The sequence below is a fragment of the Neovison vison genome, chromosome X, assembly GCF_020171115.1.
Source record: "Neovison vison isolate M4711 chromosome X, ASM_NN_V1, whole genome shotgun sequence".
NCBI classification, from domain to species: domain Eukaryota; kingdom Metazoa; phylum Chordata; class Mammalia; order Carnivora; family Mustelidae; genus Neogale; species Neogale vison.
In genome coordinates this window covers 103460176-103479009 of record NC_058105.1, presented here as the reverse complement: position 1 = coordinate 103479009, position 18834 = coordinate 103460176, and the positions used below count along the sequence as shown (strand labels likewise).

Sequence of the window (18834 nt, the reverse complement as noted above, 5' to 3'; positions counted from 1 at the left end):
GTTCCTAGCTGTAAATGGTGTACCCAGGAAGGCCAGAAGAAAGACCAACAAGGGGCTGGCTCCGTGCCGCCAGGAATATAAGCCCATAGGATATGCATGTGAGGAATGAGGAGATGAGAAGGGAATTCAATGAAATGGTCAGGATGGAGGATAAGGTGAAGAAAACCAGACAGAAATGGGGAGGGGAGTATATGGATGCAAAGAGCTTTACAGGATCCCTTCCTCCCAAGGGGTCCAAGAGAACTCAGGGTGTGGCTACAGGGCCCCACAAAAGGTCTTCGAAGACATTCCTTTTGTGTAGTGCCCCTGGCAGCATTTGCCAGGCCCTGTGCTTTAACCTTATGCTAATAGTTTGCTTTAGCTGTCACTTTTGTTATCAGCAGCATTTCAATCCAACTAGAGTACTCGATCAGTAGGGGATTTTTCACCCACGTGCATTGCACAGACGTTCTAATTCTTGGAAAAATAAAGCAGCTTATAATATTAAAAAAATTATTTCCATTACATTTTCTTTGTGGTTTTAGTAGTATTACTATTATGCAGTAAGTTGTATAATGTTTCATTTTATTTTTTCAAAGATATATTTATTTTGGAGAGAGGGAGAGAGAGTGGGGGAGAGGGGCAGAGGAAGAGGGAGAGAGAGTCTTAAGCAGAGTGCAGAGCCCACCCTGGGGCTTTATCTCAGGGACCAGAAATCATAACCTGAGCCAAAACCAAGAGTCAGATGCTTAACTGACTGCGCCCACCTAGGTGCTCCTGTATCATATTTTAATTACTGATTGTAACTTTCCTGGATAAAAACGTACTCTTTTTAAACACTTCTAAGTTTTTCTGCGTTATTATTTAACTTTTTCTCTAATCTTAAAAGAATGTGTTTTATTAGCAGTTCAATATATAGTAGCACCTTGAGTTTCAGTTATTGCCATCTCCTTCAGCACAAAGTTCAAAGCCTAACCATGTCTTCCCATGTTTTCCCATCTCCCTTCTTGTCTTCCCTTCTTTTATGGCTTTTCTGTTTTATTGCCAGAATTCCTTCTGGTCTTACATTGAAAACTGTGAAATTAATAATTATAATACATATATAGGAAAGCCAACATATGCAAGAAACCCACCCTGCTACCTCTCTGATCCCCTGCTCGCCTGTGTTTTCTCCATATTCAGTCCTGTCTTGTGAGTCCTATTTGCAAACTTTCTCTCTCTCTCTCTCTCATCAAGATCTTTCTGTTCCTCTACCTGAACCATTTTCCTATAGAAAATCCCATGGCTCACTCCCTCTCTTCTTTCCAGGCTTTAACTGTATCACAGCTTAACTGAGAGTTCTTCCCATACCTCCTATTCTGTTTATGATTTATTCGTTCATTTGGCTATCACTACATCTTAAATGTTTAATGCCTCCTGGTATGTGACTGTAAATTCTATGGCACAAAGGGTTGTGTCTGTTCTGATCACTAACTACAGTGTTCCTACCATCTAGGATACAATCGAACACATTAAAGACATTCAATAAATAATGTGCTGAATGTAAATATACTAACATTGTTTAAAGTATGATTTCTCAAAATCTCCAATCAAGGCCTTCCTTCTACAGTTGATTCTAAATTTGGGAATCTGTGATTTTTAAAAGGAAATTTGAAATAGGCCTATCTACTATTTTATTTAATATGCCATTTTATGGATATCCTGCCTGAGGCTCATTTATTAATCTAATACAGAATACCTAAGCCATCTTTAAGGGGAAAAAATCCTGCTCTTGAACATTCTCTTTGATTTAATTGTATGTTTACTCTTTATGGTAATAATCAGACTAATAAACACATTTCCTTGAAATCTTTTCCATTTCTTTTGTACTTTCTTCTGTTACAAAATAGCCGAGAAGTATAAAATGATAATAAATTTACCTTTGAACATTTATATTCTGTGTCTTTTAGCCTGGGGCTACTTCAAGTAAAGGTCATTTCACTCTGGGTTTTGGTTTCCACTTGAAAATGTTTTACTTGAGATTCTACCCTTTCATACAGAGACTTCAATTTTACGCCAGTCCCTATTAAGGCCCTTGGCTAGATGGGAGCATTGTGGAAATCTGCTCTCTAAGGGCTCCTCTAAAAAGCCCTCATTTCAGGGTCTTTGGCTGCTCAAACAAGGGGAGGTTCTCAAGGTTTTGTATTTTCAGAAAGAAATATGACCATTTGAGAAAGGACCTATAAAATGCATTAATCACATTCTAATTTTATATACTTACTTATCACATTTCATTAAACAATTTCATGAGAAAATACAGGGTGTATTGTCAGACTGATAAATAGGCCATTGTTTGGTATTTGGGAGGTTGTAAGGTTAGGTTTACTTTACCTTTATAGGTTCCTCTGTTTTTTAAACCTTTTTAAAAACAGGAATCGAAGTAAAACATACAGAAGAGAAAGTATACTCGAGTGTAGACCTTGAAAATTTTTCCCAGAGCAAATGCTCCTGTGTAACAAGCACCAGGTCAAAATATGCAATATTTTTGACACCTGAGAAGATTCACTCATGCATTTTACTGCTTCACTCCTTCCAAAATGTAACCACTCTTCCGACTTTTAAATCCATGGAACAAGTTTGCCTGTTTTTGAAATCTAATTAAAAGAAATCATAGTAGGTATACCTCTGTGTCTCACTTCTTTGGCTCAAATCTCTTTCAGGGGATTGACATCCCATGTATTGTATATAGCTATCATTTGTCTATTTTCACCACTTTATAATATGCTATCATGTGAATATACTACAGTCATTTCCATTTGGGCTACTACAAATTAAGCTGCTATGAACATTCTCTCTCTTTCTCTCTCTACATACACATACACACACACAACACAGATGCATACATGCATAGAAATGACAATTATATCCCTCAATACAAAACTATTGGGTTATAAGAATTATGCAGTTTTGCATTTAGTATATAATGCCAAACTTTTAATAGTTGTCTGAATTACATTTCCACCAGTTAGGAGTTCAAGTTATTCCAAATCCTCACCCTCCGCATTATTTGCCCTTCTAATTTCAACCATTTTTATAAATGGTTTCTCATTGCATTTTTTAACTTGAATTTCCCTATTTGCTGCTAAGGTTGAATTTTTTTTTTACATTATTCTTTAATTTTTGAACATCCTCTTTTGTGAAGTTCCTGTTCAAATTTTCTGCCCATTTTTTGCTCATTCTGCAAAACCTAAAATTGTCTTTTTGTTAAGATTTTATTTACTTGAGAGGGAGAGAGTGAGAGACAGAGCACGAGAGGGGAGAGGGTCAGAGGAAGAAGCAGACTCCCTGTTGAGCAGGGAGGTGGATGTGGGACTTGATCCTGGGACTCCAGGATCATGAAATGAGCCGAAGGCAGTCACTTAACAAACTGAGCCATCAAGGTGCCCGCAAAACCTAAAATCATTAAAAATAAATAAACTATAGAGGAAAATCATAGGAGAAATCTGGAATGTTCAATAGTATAAAGTTATCAATTCTTCACAAACTGATCTATAAATTTAACTCACTATTGATCACATTCCAAACAGGATTTATATGGAAATTTAAAAGATGATGGGAAAATAAAGAGAGAAATACAATGGATCAGTATAACCAAGAAAACACAGAACAAGAAAAAAAGGGGAACCTAGTTTACCAGATACAAGGAAGTATAAAATTGCAGTAATCCATAGGGCATGGTATTTGTGCATGTATAAAAAAAGAGGAAAATGCAACTGAACTAAAGTCCAAAAACAGAACAATATTTGTACTGAGAAATTTTTATGACATACTAGTATTAGAGAGCAATGAGTAAGTAACATTCTTTTTAATAAATGGTGTTGTGACAATTAGATTCCAAATGAAAAAAAGAAAGAAAGAAAGAAAAGAAACTGAATCTTAACCCATTCCTCATGCCAAATTCAATAATAAATTCCAGGTAAATATAGATTCAAATTCAAATGATAGAACAAAGAAGCCTATATAGATGAAAATAAAATATAATGACATAATGGTTTTGGGTAGGCAAGTATTTCTTTAAAAGGACACAACATTATAATGTGAACATTTATGAAAATGACCTGTACCAGAACGAAGAGTTTTGCTTTATCATTAAGTAAAAATATAATTCAAAGGCAGAAAATACCTTTGGAGTGCTGGAGTGCAAAAATGAAGGATTCATATCCAGAACATACAACTCATAATTTTGATGAAGTTCAAGTTAATTTTTCTCTTTTTGAATCATGCCTTCAGTTTCACATCTAAGAAGAATTTTTTTTTTTTAAGATTTTATTTATTTTGACAGAGAGAGAGCTCACAAGTATGCAGAGAGGCAGGCAGAGAGAGAGGAGGAAGCAGGCTCCCTGCCAAGCAGAGAGCCCGATGCAGGGCTCGATCCCAGGACCCTGGGATCATGACCTGAGCCGAAGGCAGAGGCTTTAAACCACTGAGCCACCCAGGCGCCCCCCTAAGAAGAATTTTGTTATCCCAAAGTCACAGATATTTTCTTTTATGGCTTCTCTGTTTTATTGCCAGAATTCCTTCTGGTCTTATATTGAAAACTGTGAAATTAATAATAAAACATATACAGGAAAGCCAAAAATTCATAATAACCAGTATGTGGGGGCCTAAAACCTCTTATCAAACAAAATCTATGGCTATATTAATCTACTATTTAAAAAAAAAGATCCAACAACTTATTGCTTAACATGGTATATTTTGGTGGAAAGAGATCAACTGCATCATATAGACTAAATCCAATAATTCTTTGAATTTTCTTCTGTCTTCCTTGCTTTCATATTTTATAATGGAATATGGGAAACTGAAAAAGTTTTTTTTTTCATGTAAATTCTAATATCTCTAAACAATACTCTTTTTTTAAAGGTCTTATTTATTTATTTGACACAGAGAGAGCACAAACAGGGGAGCTGCAGGTAGAGGGAGAGAGAGAAACATGTTTCTTGCTGAGCAGGGAGCCTGATGCAGGGCTCGATCCCAGCACCCTCGGATCATGACCTGAGCCAAAGGCAGCCAGCCGCTTAGCCAACTTAGCCACCCAGGTGCCCCTTTAAACAATATTCTTAATTTATGTGATATTGATCTTGCGAAAGGATCTATCAGACTAATATTGAGGCAAACATTTTATAGACCGTCTTATTCTGTCTGCAATTCGAAATTCTTCTTGAAAATTTGAAAATAAACAGTTAATCACTTCAGAAAATAATTTAAAAGGTGTAATGTTTCTATAAAGCCATTTTTCATAGATTACATATGACAATAACTCTAAATTGATAAAATCAACCAAATGCTGCACAGTCTTCACTATCATTTTCCACCTGATGCCTTCTCTGTACCAGATGAGCTGAACAACATATACAGGAAAGCCAAGTACACATCATGACTCATCTATCACTGATGATGGTTATTGTAAGAGTATGTGAGCAATTTATTTGAATTTATCCTTGAAGAAGAGATGCAATGTAATTAGGAAGCTACTAAATGCCTGGTAAATGTATTGGTCAATTAGAAAGGTTGTAGGAAGCTGGTGAGAAAGGAGGGCTTCTCTAATACCATGGCAGAGGGGAGGAATCTCAAAGTCACTCTAAGGAGACCAAATTCCTTTCATCATCATACTTATTTAGGTATAATTGTTGACTTTCTAATGCCATACATATATTTTCATCTAGTTCAGCTAAATCAAATCTAGCAATAGAAAACAAATTTGCAGTTCTGTGAGTTGAAATAGTGATTGTTCTGTGTAACTTTCATACTTGGATGTGGTGTCTAATAAATGTTGCTTTAATTCAAATTTTATCATCATCATGTCTGAGCATACTTGATACATAAAAAATAATAGTCAGCCTAGTAAAAGCCATTTGTTGCACAGAATACTTCTTTAAAAAACTGAGATTCGCCACTGGACTTAATCTATCCTCCAAATGTAACTGCAAGTAAAATCTGAAAACACTACCAAGTGCCCTATCAGGTCTGAGTCATACCCTTCCCTGCCCCCTCTGACTGCATACATCTATTTCCTGCATCATTTTAGCCACCAACAGATGCACATGAACAAGAACACATACTCCAAAAAATCACTACTTTGATTTAAGTTTACTTGATTTAAGTCTCAAGAGAACTTGAGAAGCTTTCCCTGCTTTGGGGGAGCCAAAGCCCTCACTCAAACATTAAGCATGCTGTCTCATGGTATCCAGACTCTGTCCAGGCCTCCACTTACATTATTTTTCTGCAAGACTCGTAGTGCCTTGTTGACATTGTTCAGGGCGTGAACTCTTGTGGATCCTTTTTCTTTTGGCTGAAAGCAAAATAAAACAATGTTTACTGCCCAGAAGAGAGGGACAATCTACCAGAAATGAAACATTTATATATTTCACTTCAAAGTTTGAATATTTTAAATGAGCATAGGCTGAGAGGCATTGATATAATATACTTAAGTGCTTTGGGTTAATTGTCCTTGTCATAGGACTTTCTTAGTGTGAATCAACCACTCCTCAAGAAAAATGATAGCATTTTCTTTTCCTCAAAAAAAGCTATTTGGTTATCATCTCTTCATTCCACAGCCCAGTTGGGGATTACTGCCTGACCAGGGAAGAGAAACAACATTTCATAAGGACTTCTTAGTAAGGTAGTTAAGTGAGATAATTTCCACACATTTAAGGAAAGTATAAAAGAGACTTGAGCATAGAACAATTATATAATGCCAAATAGGGTTACAGGAAAACTTTTCTGTCAACATTACCTTAACTTGCCTTCATCACTGAAGCTCAAAACCTCAATTATCTTTTGTCCTCCAACCGTCACTCTCAACCCCCAGAGTCCCATCTCGTCCTATAATTTCTAAACTGACATTTACATAGTGCATTACAATATGCAGATTAACTCATTTATCCAGTTGTGGAGTTTTAGAAATTCTACCATTATGATGCCTGCCATATTGACTTCTGAAAAGAGATCTACACCTCAAGAAAATTTTAAGGGCACAATAAAGTACAGATGGTCCCTGACATGAATGTTTGATTTAGGACTTTTTGACTTTATAATGGTGCAAAAGTGATATGTATTCAGCAAAAACCATACTTCACATTTTGAATCTGGATCTTTTCCCAGGCAATATCCAGTGTTATACTCTGATGATGCTGGACAGGGGCAGTCAGCCATAGCTGCAAGTCGGCCATGAGATCATGAGGGTAGATGACCAATACACTTATAACCACTCCGTTTTTCACTTTTAGTATACTATTCAATACATTATAAGAGATAGTCAACACTTCGTTATAATACAGACTTCGTGTGAAATTGTTTTGCCCAACCATAGGCTAATGTAAGCATTCTAAGCATGTTTAAGTTAAGCTAGGCTAAACTATGAAGTTCAGTAAATTATGTGTTATAAATGCATTGTCAATATAGGAAATTTTTAATCTGTAATGGATTTATAGAGGTGTAACCCCATAGTAAGTCAAGGAAGTTCTGTATTATTAACTATAGAAATAATGTTGTACAGCAGATCTCTGGAACTTATTCATTCTGTATAACTGAAACTTTACACCTGTTGACCAGCAACACCCCATTCTCCATATCTTCAGTTTAGTGTTCTCGTCACAATAAAGATGAAATTAAACTTAAAAACTCATGATGAATATAAACCTTACAAAATGTTCAGTAACAAAGATGCCAAATATTACAAGCAAATAATATCTATTAATTAGCATAAATTATGTGACTCAAAGATTTTACCTTCTAGTTCTGTGGATGATAGAATATCCCAAAATAAAAATAATATTGCAAGATTATTTCATTCAGGAATATGTCCTGTATTGCTAGTTAAATCAGGAATTATTAAATTAGTGAATTTTACTAGATCTAGAACAACTATCCTGAATTAGTTTCTGGTTTCTCAGTAAATTCTCCTAAGGTTAATGTGAACTTTCTTATAAATAAGTCACATACCAGTTTTTGCCCTGTCAGGCCTTCCAGAAGGTCTAGGAGGCGTCTCCCATCCTGTAGGTCACTGAAGAGGTTCTCTATGTGCTGCTTCCCAAACTGAAATATGAAATATACCCAATTAAACAAAGCACTCTTTCAGTGATCCATTTCCATGAGTATGCCTTTTAAAATTTAAAGCTATGTTTAAGAATATTTAATGTATCTAATTCTTCATTTGCCAAGGGTGATGGATGAAAAGAGAACCTCCAAGTAAAAAACAAAAAGAAAATATATCATCATTAGGTCAAATCTATTTAAGTATGTTTTTTAATAACCCGAGTTAGATATCTAATTGGTCTAATTAACTCAACTTTTTGAATGCTGATTCTATGAAGAAGAGAGAAGTAAACACACAGAGAAACAAAGACCACCTACAATTTGTTCTGGGTAGATGCTTACAATTTAACTGTTTTCTGTACTTGGCTATATCACATAATTGTAGAGGGTCCACGATCCTGCACCCCTAGAGCATGCTTTCTCTCAAAATACAATTTGGATACTGCCTCAAAATGATCCATTTTCATTATTGCCTGGCTCAGATGTTAGATCTGATTTTAACTGAGTTGAAATACACCTGTGACATATTGGTGTCTATTTTTCTCAGTTCTTTACTTGGGAATTGTACTGAGAAAGAGTAATAACCACTTATATCATCTAGTATTTTGGTAGCAAATACTCATGAGAAACACTTCACTAAATGAGTGGATCTTATAATCTTTGTAGTATAGCTGTGGGTTAGCATTCACATACTCATCCCACGGATGAGACAAAGAGGTTGAACATGTGGCTCTTTGCAACAAAACTAGAAGATGGTAAAGCCCAAATGTTGTCCCAGAACTGTCTAACCCCAGAGGGCTGGCTCTTCCTAGATTATGATGCTGCTTCCAAGGCTTTTTCCTCCTCCCATCTGAGTATCTTTCAAATATTTTATTTCTTCTGTCATGCCCCCAAATATTTTCTTTTTCTGGTTGAAATCCTACAATCCCTCCACATGAAGTCATTCACAACTCTTTCATCACCCAGGTTCTCTGGAAAGTCCTAATTTACCAGTAACAGATGTTTATTGAGCACCACTAAAGCTGAGCTAAGTGCTGGAGCATACGCTAGTAAATCAAACAGACATGTCCCCAGCCCTTGTGCATCTTTGAGTCCAGCACGGAAAAGAAATATTCCCAAAAGACAGTACTACACAGAAGCAGTAACAGGGACCCAGGCACATATAACTTTGGCAACTCCTATAGTATGGGAACCAGGAAATACTGTCCCCAAAATATCAGAGGATGGGACTGACATTAGTTTCCAGATGCTAAGTGAACCAACATTGGGTTGGTCTCATGCATTCCTCGATCACCTGCAAACTTTGCATTTCAGCCAGGTCAAGAAAAATAAAGAAGAACCTTGGTTTCCAGGAAGAAGGCATCCCTGAAGCTTCCAAGATTGAAAACAGGACTCCTGCTCTCCCTACAGCCACATAGCCATGTCCATGACAAGTCCTGTCAATGCCTAGGTGTTTCACCTGATGAAAACACAGACCTGTGCAAAAAGGCCACCAGTCCTTCTATGGCCAGCTTTGAAAATTGAGCCATATATATGCTTTGACAAAGGTAACTACAAGTTATTCCTCAGAAATTCTACTCTAATTGTTCTGCTTAAAAGTTCCTGGGAAAAAAGAAGACAACACACAATATGAATATGTAAAAACACATTTACTACACATAATATACAAATAAATCTCAAAACAACATGCCATTTTTATGAAACTTTAAGGAACAATTTCTACCAATAAGAAGATGAATGCATGCATTATAATTCTGTCAAGAACCTCATATATAGGGCGCCTGGGTGGCTCAGTGGGTTAAGCCGCTGCCTTCGGCTCAGGTCATGATCTCAGGGTCCTGGGATCGAGTCCCGCATCGGACTCTCTGCCCAGCAGGGAGCCTGCTTCCCTTCCTCTCTCTCTCTGCCTGCCTCTCTGCCTACTTGTGATCTCTCTCTGTCAAATAAATAAATAAAATCTTTCAAAAAAAATCTATTAAAAAAAAAAGAACCTCATACATAACATGGAATTACTTGGCATTTTGAGGGTTCATATTAAGGTTTTACTTTTAAGGTCTACAAGTCCTTGGTCTACAGTACCTTGAAAATGCTACTCTCTTTTGTTTTGTTTTGTTTCATCCGGGAGCAAAATTTTACAGATACATTTGAGAAGCGAGTGGCTTCTAAACTTATCACCAAAAACAATATTACACACTGAAATGTGTCAAGTTTTAAAGAAAATAAAGTAGAGTTAGCTGCCAGAGATACTTGTTCTTGGAGGGAGTGGTGGTAAAAATCTTTATCTAGAATGGATAGATAGATAGATACATACATTCTTACATACATACATACATACATACATACCAAAATCTGTCCAACCTGGAAGGATGTGGGTGGCAAAATGTTCATTCAAGAAGAGCACAGATAGACAAAGAAAAGAGTACTGGGGCACAGATTAAAGCATGAACCTCAAAGCCATAGGGATCATCTAGCATCCAAGACACAAGGACTATAAAGCTTATGCTTTGGGGCAAGGAGTCGAGACAATTGTCAACAAGGTAAACAGGCCAATGTATTTTATAATTCTTTCTTTTAACCTGGAATCAAAGAAAATGAAGAGGGAGTAAAGAACTGTAGGCTAATCAGAGGCCTCCAGGCACATCTATTTGTGATACTTAGAAAGCAATGAGGGACTGGCGAAAAAGTTCCTGCTATCATACATGACATTCATAGCTTGTACAATCAACAATATATTAAAGTATCACAACTGAAATCCAATTTCTATTTGTTATATTTGCATTCTTTAATAGAGTGTTTCTCAGAACGTTCCATCAAAGCATCTTTCTAACAGATGAGGTTGAATGAATTTACTGCAGGTCTGGCAGTATAAATTAGGCAGTGACAGAAGATTCAAATGTCTGTGAACCCATACGTTTTATTTTTTATTTTTTTATATTAATATATAGTGTATTATCGGTTTCAGAGGTGGATTTCAGTAATTCATCAGTCTTATATAACATCCAGTGTTCATCACATCACATGCCCTCCTTAATATCACCCAGTTATTACCTCCCCCTACCTCCTTCCCCTCCTACAACCCTCCATTTACGCATATGTTTTATGTTACAAATTTATGGAAATGTTGCCTTTGTCTCTTAATGAATGTTTTATTTTTTTAAAGATTTTATTTATTTATTTGAGAAAGAGAAAATGAGAAAGAGAGAGCACAAGAAAGGGGAGGGTCAGAGGGAGAAGTAGACTCCCTGCCAAGCAGGGAGCCTGACAAGGGACTTGATCCCACAACTCCAGGATCATGACCTGAGCTGAAGGCAGTCACCCAACCAAGTGAGCCACCCAGGCACCCTGAATGGTTTTTTTTTTAAGTATTTTCAAGCACTTATGAGTGAAATTTCCCCTCCTAGGTCCAATTAAAGTGATAGTCAGTGGAATGTACAATGTTTAGCTTATAACTTCATGGATCTTTAGGCGCTCAGTCTTTTTCTTCCAGTGGTATGAAGACCCAGGGAAAGCAAAACATCTCATTTATCCTGGATGGTTTTCATTTCTCTCCTAGATTCAAATCCTCATGCCATAACGTTATAGCTATGATATAGCAAAAGTAGCACACCTTTGAGAGGCAGAAAGAGCTGAATTTTATTTTATTTTATTTTCCTTTTTTAATTTAAATTCAATTAGCATATGATATATTATTTCTTTCAGTGGTACAGGTCTGTGATTCATCAGTCTTATGTAATGCCCAGTGCTCATTCCCACACACAGCCTGACTTTTAAACTGGAGTCTTCTATTCATTAGCTGCACTCAGGCAAGTGACTTAACTTTTCTGAGGCACAATGTACTCCAGTAAAATGGGGATTGAAATAATACCAGTTCAGAGCACTCCTTGGAGGTTTAAATGAAACAGTGTAGGTGTGCTGATAAACTTGGCAAATAGTAGGCACTCGATTAATATAGGATTTGGTGGGTATTCTATTACTCTTTGACTTCTCTTTCTCTGGCCAAATTCTAGATATAGATACAATTATGGTACCTTATTGAATCTACTAGAAAGTGCAGAGCTCACATATAGTATGTTCTGTTTTGTCTTATTTTGGTACCGCTCTAAGAGTGAAAAGTCAAAGGAAGAAGATGTCTCTCCATATTCAGTTACTTACATGCTGGTAAACATGGATGGCACTCAAAGGCTTCAAGCTCTTTCTCTTTTTTCTTGTTCTTTGGGTTACTTTCCATTAAGTCTTCTTTTGTTTATGCCCTTTTTCATCTTCTACATGTACCATGCTTTTTTGTTGCAAGTAACATTTATGTCATGAGAACAGTAATATTTCTTTGAAATTCCCTATCTTTAATGGTTTTCTTTTCAAGTATATGAAAATTATTTTGTGAAACACACAAAACATTAAGTAAGCCCTTTTTGGGCCACATGACCTTGTGGCTCTCCATCTTCAGTCCCTTTCATGACTAATACTTTCCTTAAGAAGTAAACTTTTGATATTACTCAGCAGTTTACTGCATTCACTTACATGTTGTTGTCTTCCTTGCTTACCTAAATAGCAAGATTAAAGGACCGTAAAATGAGATAATGATGCTTCCTGATCATTGCTCATATGATATAAAGAAATACAGAGGCACAGACAAGGTTCAAAAGAAAAAAAAATCAGATAGGTTGATTGGTAAGTGAGGGAAACAAAGTGAAAAAAATCAAAGTGAGAATAAATTAAAAGGGACAGAAATGCATTTGTGAAAATATTTAAATAACTTCTGGCTCTCAGAGTTGTATCAATTTCTCAACCTGAAAATACACAGGGATCAATAAAATATTCCAATAAGAGGTAAAGAGCACAGGAGTTATTTAGCATGACCTTCTGGTTACACAAAGGTCAGTCTCTGGACAACTCTGTTGCTCAGAAAGTCAGGACACTTCTCTGTGATTACAAATCTTTACATACTAGAAACACGAGAAAGCACAGGAAACACCAAAAGTAATTCAATACATAATAGAGGTTACTGCTGACCTGCTCCCATAAAATTACTGCAACCCATTACAGTAAAAATCGGCAGTTTTCACAGATGACTGTTTTATTAGGTATGGATTATAAAAAGTATTTTATAAGAGAACTTTATTGAGGTATAATATACATACAGGGAAGTACATATATCTTAAGAGTTAGCCCAATTAGGTTTTACAAAGTGAACACATTAATATTCTCACCACCTACATGGATAAATAAAATATGACCAGCATCCAAGGAGCTTTCTCACACCCCTTCTGTATACTAGTCCCTTCAATAATGATCACTATATTGACTTATAGTATGAGAGATAAATTTTGCCTTGAAAGTAGTCCCTTAAAATCAGAAAAATAATGTTGGTTTAGTGTTTCATTTTAGTTCATTGAAAGACATCAGGTTAAGGCAGAGGGAATTTGGAAAGGAGAAAAAAATTTTGCACTGATTAAATTTGTCTTACAAAGCACAAAAAGAGTATAATGCAGTGAAGGGTGCCTGGGTGGCTCAGTGGGTTAGGCCTCTGACTTCCGCTCAGGTCATGATCCCAGGGTCCTGGAATCGAGTCCCGCATCAGGCTCTCTGCTCAGCAGAGAGTCTGCTTCCTCCTCTCTCTCTCTCTGCCTGCCAGTCTGCCTACTTGTGATCTCTGCCTGTCAAATAAATAAATAAAATCTTTAAAAAAAAGAGTATAATGCAGTGAATAAAAATGTTTATACTCTACCCTGAATGTCTTGGTTCAAATTCCAGTTCTGTCACATTCTAGTTGTGTGATATTGAGCAAGTAACTTGACCTTTCTTTGCCTTACATTTTCATCTACAAAACGAGGAAATACTATTACTTAACGTGTGGTAGTGCTGTGAAGATTGATTGATTGATTGTTTAATTTTTTTTATTTTTTAATTTATTTTTTTAATTTAATTTTATTTTTTCAGTGGTCCAAGATTCATTGTTTATGCACCACACCCAGTGCTCCATGCAATACGTGCCCTTCTTAATACCCACCACCAGGCTCTCCCCGCCCCCCGCACCCCATTCCCTTCTAAAACCCTCAGTTTGTTTCTCAAAGTCCACAGTCTGTCATGGTTTATCTCCCCCTCTGATTTCCCCCACCTCACTTTTCCTCTCCTTCACCCAATGTCCTCCATGTTATTCCTTATGTTCTACAAATAACCGAAACCATATGATAAATGACTTTCTCTGCTTGACTTATTTCACTCAGCATAATCTCCTCCAGTCCCACCCATGTTGATACAAATTTGGGTATTCATCTTTTCAGATGGAGGCATAATACTCCAGTATATATACAGACTCTATCTTCTTTATCCATTCGTCCACTGAAGGGCATCTTGGCTCTTTCCACAGTTTGGCGACAGTGGTCATTGCTGCTACGAACATTGGGGCACAGATGGCCCTTCTTTTCACTACATCTGTATCTTTGGGGTAAATACCCAGTAGTGCAATTGTGGGGTCATAGGGTAGCTCTATTTTTAATTTCTTAAGGAATCTCCACACTGTTTCCCAAAGTGGCTGCTGTGAAGATTTAAATGCACTTAGAATAGTGCTTTGTTTATAAGATACACTCAATCAATGTTAGCTATCATGAATTTATCCCAAAATACTTAAGCCAAATAATCCATATTTTCCATACTTCTCCTTGTAAATTTTGCCTCAAAGTAAAACAGAAAGGATAAACTTCAAAGTATTAGTATGGGTTTGAATGGGTTCATGATTATAAGGTGTCCAACATGTTGCCTGGCATAGAAAATGTTTAATCAAGTTTAATAACATTCCTTGCTTCCTCTTTCCTCTTAAATGTCATCACCTGGAGGTGAAAAACAGAACTTTCTTTTAAGGGTGCCAGCAGGATTTTTGTAACTTGACAATACTTATTAAAGGGACAATTTGCAAAGATGAAGGGAGGGTATAAAGAGACCACTAGAACTGGTAGTAGAGGATAGCTATTATCACTCCTAGACTCAAGATTGGAGAGGAAGAGTGATTAGTGTTCCCTGAACAAAGAAAAAGCCAAAAGGGTCACCAGACGGGAGCTTTGATAGTGGGCTAATGAATGCAACCATCCTGCAATTAATAAACTCCCTGATTTTTCTTTCTTCTTTCCCTGGGACCTTCTGTAAATGCTTTCATTAGTCAAATCCAACTAGAAGTCAGAGGGCAGGAAAGTCTGCTGATATGGTTCACAACGGTCAGCCTCCCAGGGTAGAAAAAGGTGAAGAATGGACCCAAGGGAATAAACCAAAGACTTACAACACCCAAGACAGGGAAACAAACTTTCTTTGACCCAATAGATCAATGTCAGGGATGCCCATATCAGAAAATAAATGGAGACCCAAGGTTTCTCCCCACTCCTCCTATATTATTTCTGTCATTGGTAATGCCATATCAAAGGGCCAAATGTATCAGTGAGATATTTTATCTTCTATAATATGGGTATCAATGTACTAGAATATTTTGTGGGCTTTAACAGACGAAAATTAACATATATTATTCATTATTCCTTAGCATCAAATAGTCTTAAAGACTTAAATATACCAGGAAAAGCACTAAAATCTGGGCTACAAAGATAATCAAGAAAAATCCAAGTTATTACTTGGGGATAAAAAGTATTTAAGAACTAAGTTTGATAATATAATAGATTTGCAGTGTCTCCAGATATAAAATGCTATTTGGTAGTAGGTCTTTATAAAAGATAATCACTAGGACCAAATGTGTATATTACACTATTAAGTACACGAGAAAAGTTTCAACCAGATTGTACATTAGAACTTTCTACAGGAGCCACAACAATAGTTAATGGAAATTAAGTCATTAGCTGTAAATGGTCTGTTAGAAACCCAAATGTAAAGTGTGCATAACTGAAAGTTCGCATAGTTTGTTGTCTGATCAAGTCTATCTTTAACATGCTGTGCAATAAAACTGAATTCCTAAACTAAGCCTGAGTTTTCTCAGTGTGTAATTAGTTAGATAGGTCAGTACTAATTCAATTACAAGGTATTCTGAAACAAAAATCAGTATCATTATGGTAAGTAATCTTCTATCTTACATTTCTAGACATAACTTTAATTCACACATAGTTATTTTAAAATATATGGAAACATTACAAACCATGATTATAGCTAATTATTTTAAACCACCTTTATTTTTTTAATGTATTATTGAAGTATAATTAACATACAATGGTATATTAGTTTCAAGTGTATAACATACTGATCTGACAATTCTGTACATTGCTATACTACTCACAATAGGTATAATCACCATCTGTCATCATACAACATTATTACACTAGTATTGACTATATTCCCTACACTGTAGTTTTCATCTCTGTGACTAATTCATTATATAACTAGAAGTTTGTACTTCTTAATCCTGCCCATCTATTTCATCCAACCCCCTCCCCACCACCCACCTCCCTTCTGGCAACTATCAGTTTGTCCTCTGTACTTAAGAATCTCTTTGGGTTTTTGTTTGTTTTGTTTTTTAGATTCCGTGTGTAAGGGAGATCATATGGTATTTGTCTTTCTCTGTCTGACTTATTTCATTTAGCATAACACCCTCTAGATTCATCCATGTTGTCACAAATGTCAAGATTTCATTCTTATATCACCTTTAAATGTGTCCCATATGTTTAAGAAAGAGAGTGAAAGAGAGAGAGAGCATGAGCGTGGTAAGGGGAAGAGGGAGAAACAGAATCCCCACTGAGCAGGGAGCCTGATGTGGGCCTTGATCCAGAACTCTGGGACAATGACCTGAGCTGAAGACAGTCACTTAACCAACTGAGTCACCCAGGTGCCCCAGAGGTTGGTTATATTCTATCCCAACAATAGTTTTTGTGACAGAGAAAGCACAGTATAAGGTTTCCAAGAGGAAGTACTTCATTTCAAAGCATCTAAGTAACACCCTAAACCTTCAAAAAAAGAAAAAAAATGCTGTGATAATGGACATGCTCACTAGAGAAATGTCAACTATCGGCAGTTACTCCAGGCAAAATATGGAGGAAGAAAGGACTATTCAGGCTTGTTTGGATCCAGTGGGAAGAGACCTGCCAAAGGGCATCTGAAGATGCCTTTAATTAAGAAGTATAAAACTTATTTATAAAATCAACATTTTTATAATTTCTGAATTACGCTACAGTGCAATTGTGTGGACAATTTCATGACAAGATACAGCTTCTTCCTAATCATTTCCTTCCCCTACCCACCAGGAAGTCAGCCTGGGACAATTTATTCTCTTTTCTTTTATGGCTATGAGGAGGGTCTGCCTATAGGCAGTGCCAAATCAAGGGAAACAGAGATCCACAGGAAGGACAAAAGTCACATAGGGCAGAATATTTAAATATGAGTTTCTGTCCCCATTATACCTCTATTTCCGTCTAATAGTTTGAATCATGTGAACTTTTAATTCTGCATTCACGTATGGTTGAAATTGTCAATTTTATATGATTCAACCTCTTATGAAAGAAAGACATGAGCAATAAACATTAAGTACTTGATTTACATCAGTCACAATCCCATGCACTGTACATGGATTATTTACACTGCCATAACAATCAATTAAAAAATCATTCCCATCTTATAGATGACCAAGCTGAGGCACAGGGAATGCAAATAACTTGACTAAAGCCACAAAGTGAAAAAGTGGGAGCTACAAACCCAAACTTAAGCAGTCTATCTCCAGTTTTCCTAACCATTTTCTGCATAACCGTTTTTTTGAGCTGGGCTGCTTTGACCATCATGCCATTCAGGGTCACTGTTAGATAAATTTTACTTGCTCATTTTCATAATCTCTTTCAATAAAGTAAGGATAATTTAACTAATTTATTCTTTTTCTTTCCCCTGAGGTTTCTGAAGGTCAGATGCAGTTATATAACCTGCAAACAAAATTGCTTCTAATTTTAGGTTGAATTAGTAATTGAAGGATAATAACACAGTGATAATTCTACATATGTACATTAGGAAAATTCTTCAATGTCCTAAGATTTTATTGTTATATCACTCTTTTTGGAGGGAGTTCTATTAAATCCTTCAGGAGTCCAATATGCCAGGCATGGGGTTCATCAATAAATCTGGTAAATATTGCACCAGAGCCCTAAACAAGGTTTTTTTTTTTAAAGATTTATTTATATTATTTTTAAAGACCGAGAAAGAGAGCAGGGGATAGGGGGTGGGCAGAGGGAGAGGGAAAGACGGAGTCAGAAAGAGAGAGAGAGCCCAAGCTGAGTGCAGAGCCTAGCAGAGGGCTGGATCCCATGATCCTGAGATCATGATCTGAGCGATACCAATGGTTTTATGCTCAATAGACTGAGCCACCCAGGTGCCCCAGAACAAGTTTTTAGAATGAAGAATTTACTCTGACATATGTAGAAAAGATAGCTTTTTAATGTTAATTTAATTAAAATAAAAAAGCAATATCTCACCCCAAAAACCTAGAAGGCTACAAATCAAAATATAGATATATTTAAGGCAAGCCTTAAGGTTGATGAGGACTAACTGAGCTCATAGAGAAAATTTTACTTGTGCATGTCATGCAGTTATTTCTTAAGTAAGCCATTCAAACAAGCTAGTCACTTACTGAAAGTCTTCCATGTGGGATTCATGCAGTTGCATATTAAAGAATATAGCACCTGGGGCCAAATAGGCCTTTATTTAATTGCCGTTCTTTTTCCAACTGTGTGAACTTGAATAAAGTCTTTGGTAATTTGCTTATTTTCCTCCTGTATCAAAGGAGGAGGGTAGTTAAAGTATTCAACTAAATTCGAT

The 18834-nt window shown here is 36.4% G+C and overlaps 1 protein-coding gene across 7 annotated transcripts in view; it reads right to left on the bottom strand.

Annotated features, from left to right (window-relative positions):
- The window catches only part of DMD (dystrophin), a 1990807-nt gene that overhangs the window by 1712053 nt on the left and 259920 nt on the right, over positions 1–18834 (bottom strand). For all 7 annotated transcript variants that reach the window (XM_044235639.1, XM_044235638.1, XM_044235634.1 and 4 more), the window contains exons 3-4: positions 7960–8052; positions 6230–6307 (exon numbers count right to left, since the gene is read on the bottom strand). In XM_044235639.1, coding sequence (XP_044091574.1) covers positions 6230–6307; positions 7960–8052 — 171 coding nt within the window. The remainder of the gene's footprint in view (positions 1–6229; positions 6308–7959; positions 8053–18834) is intronic.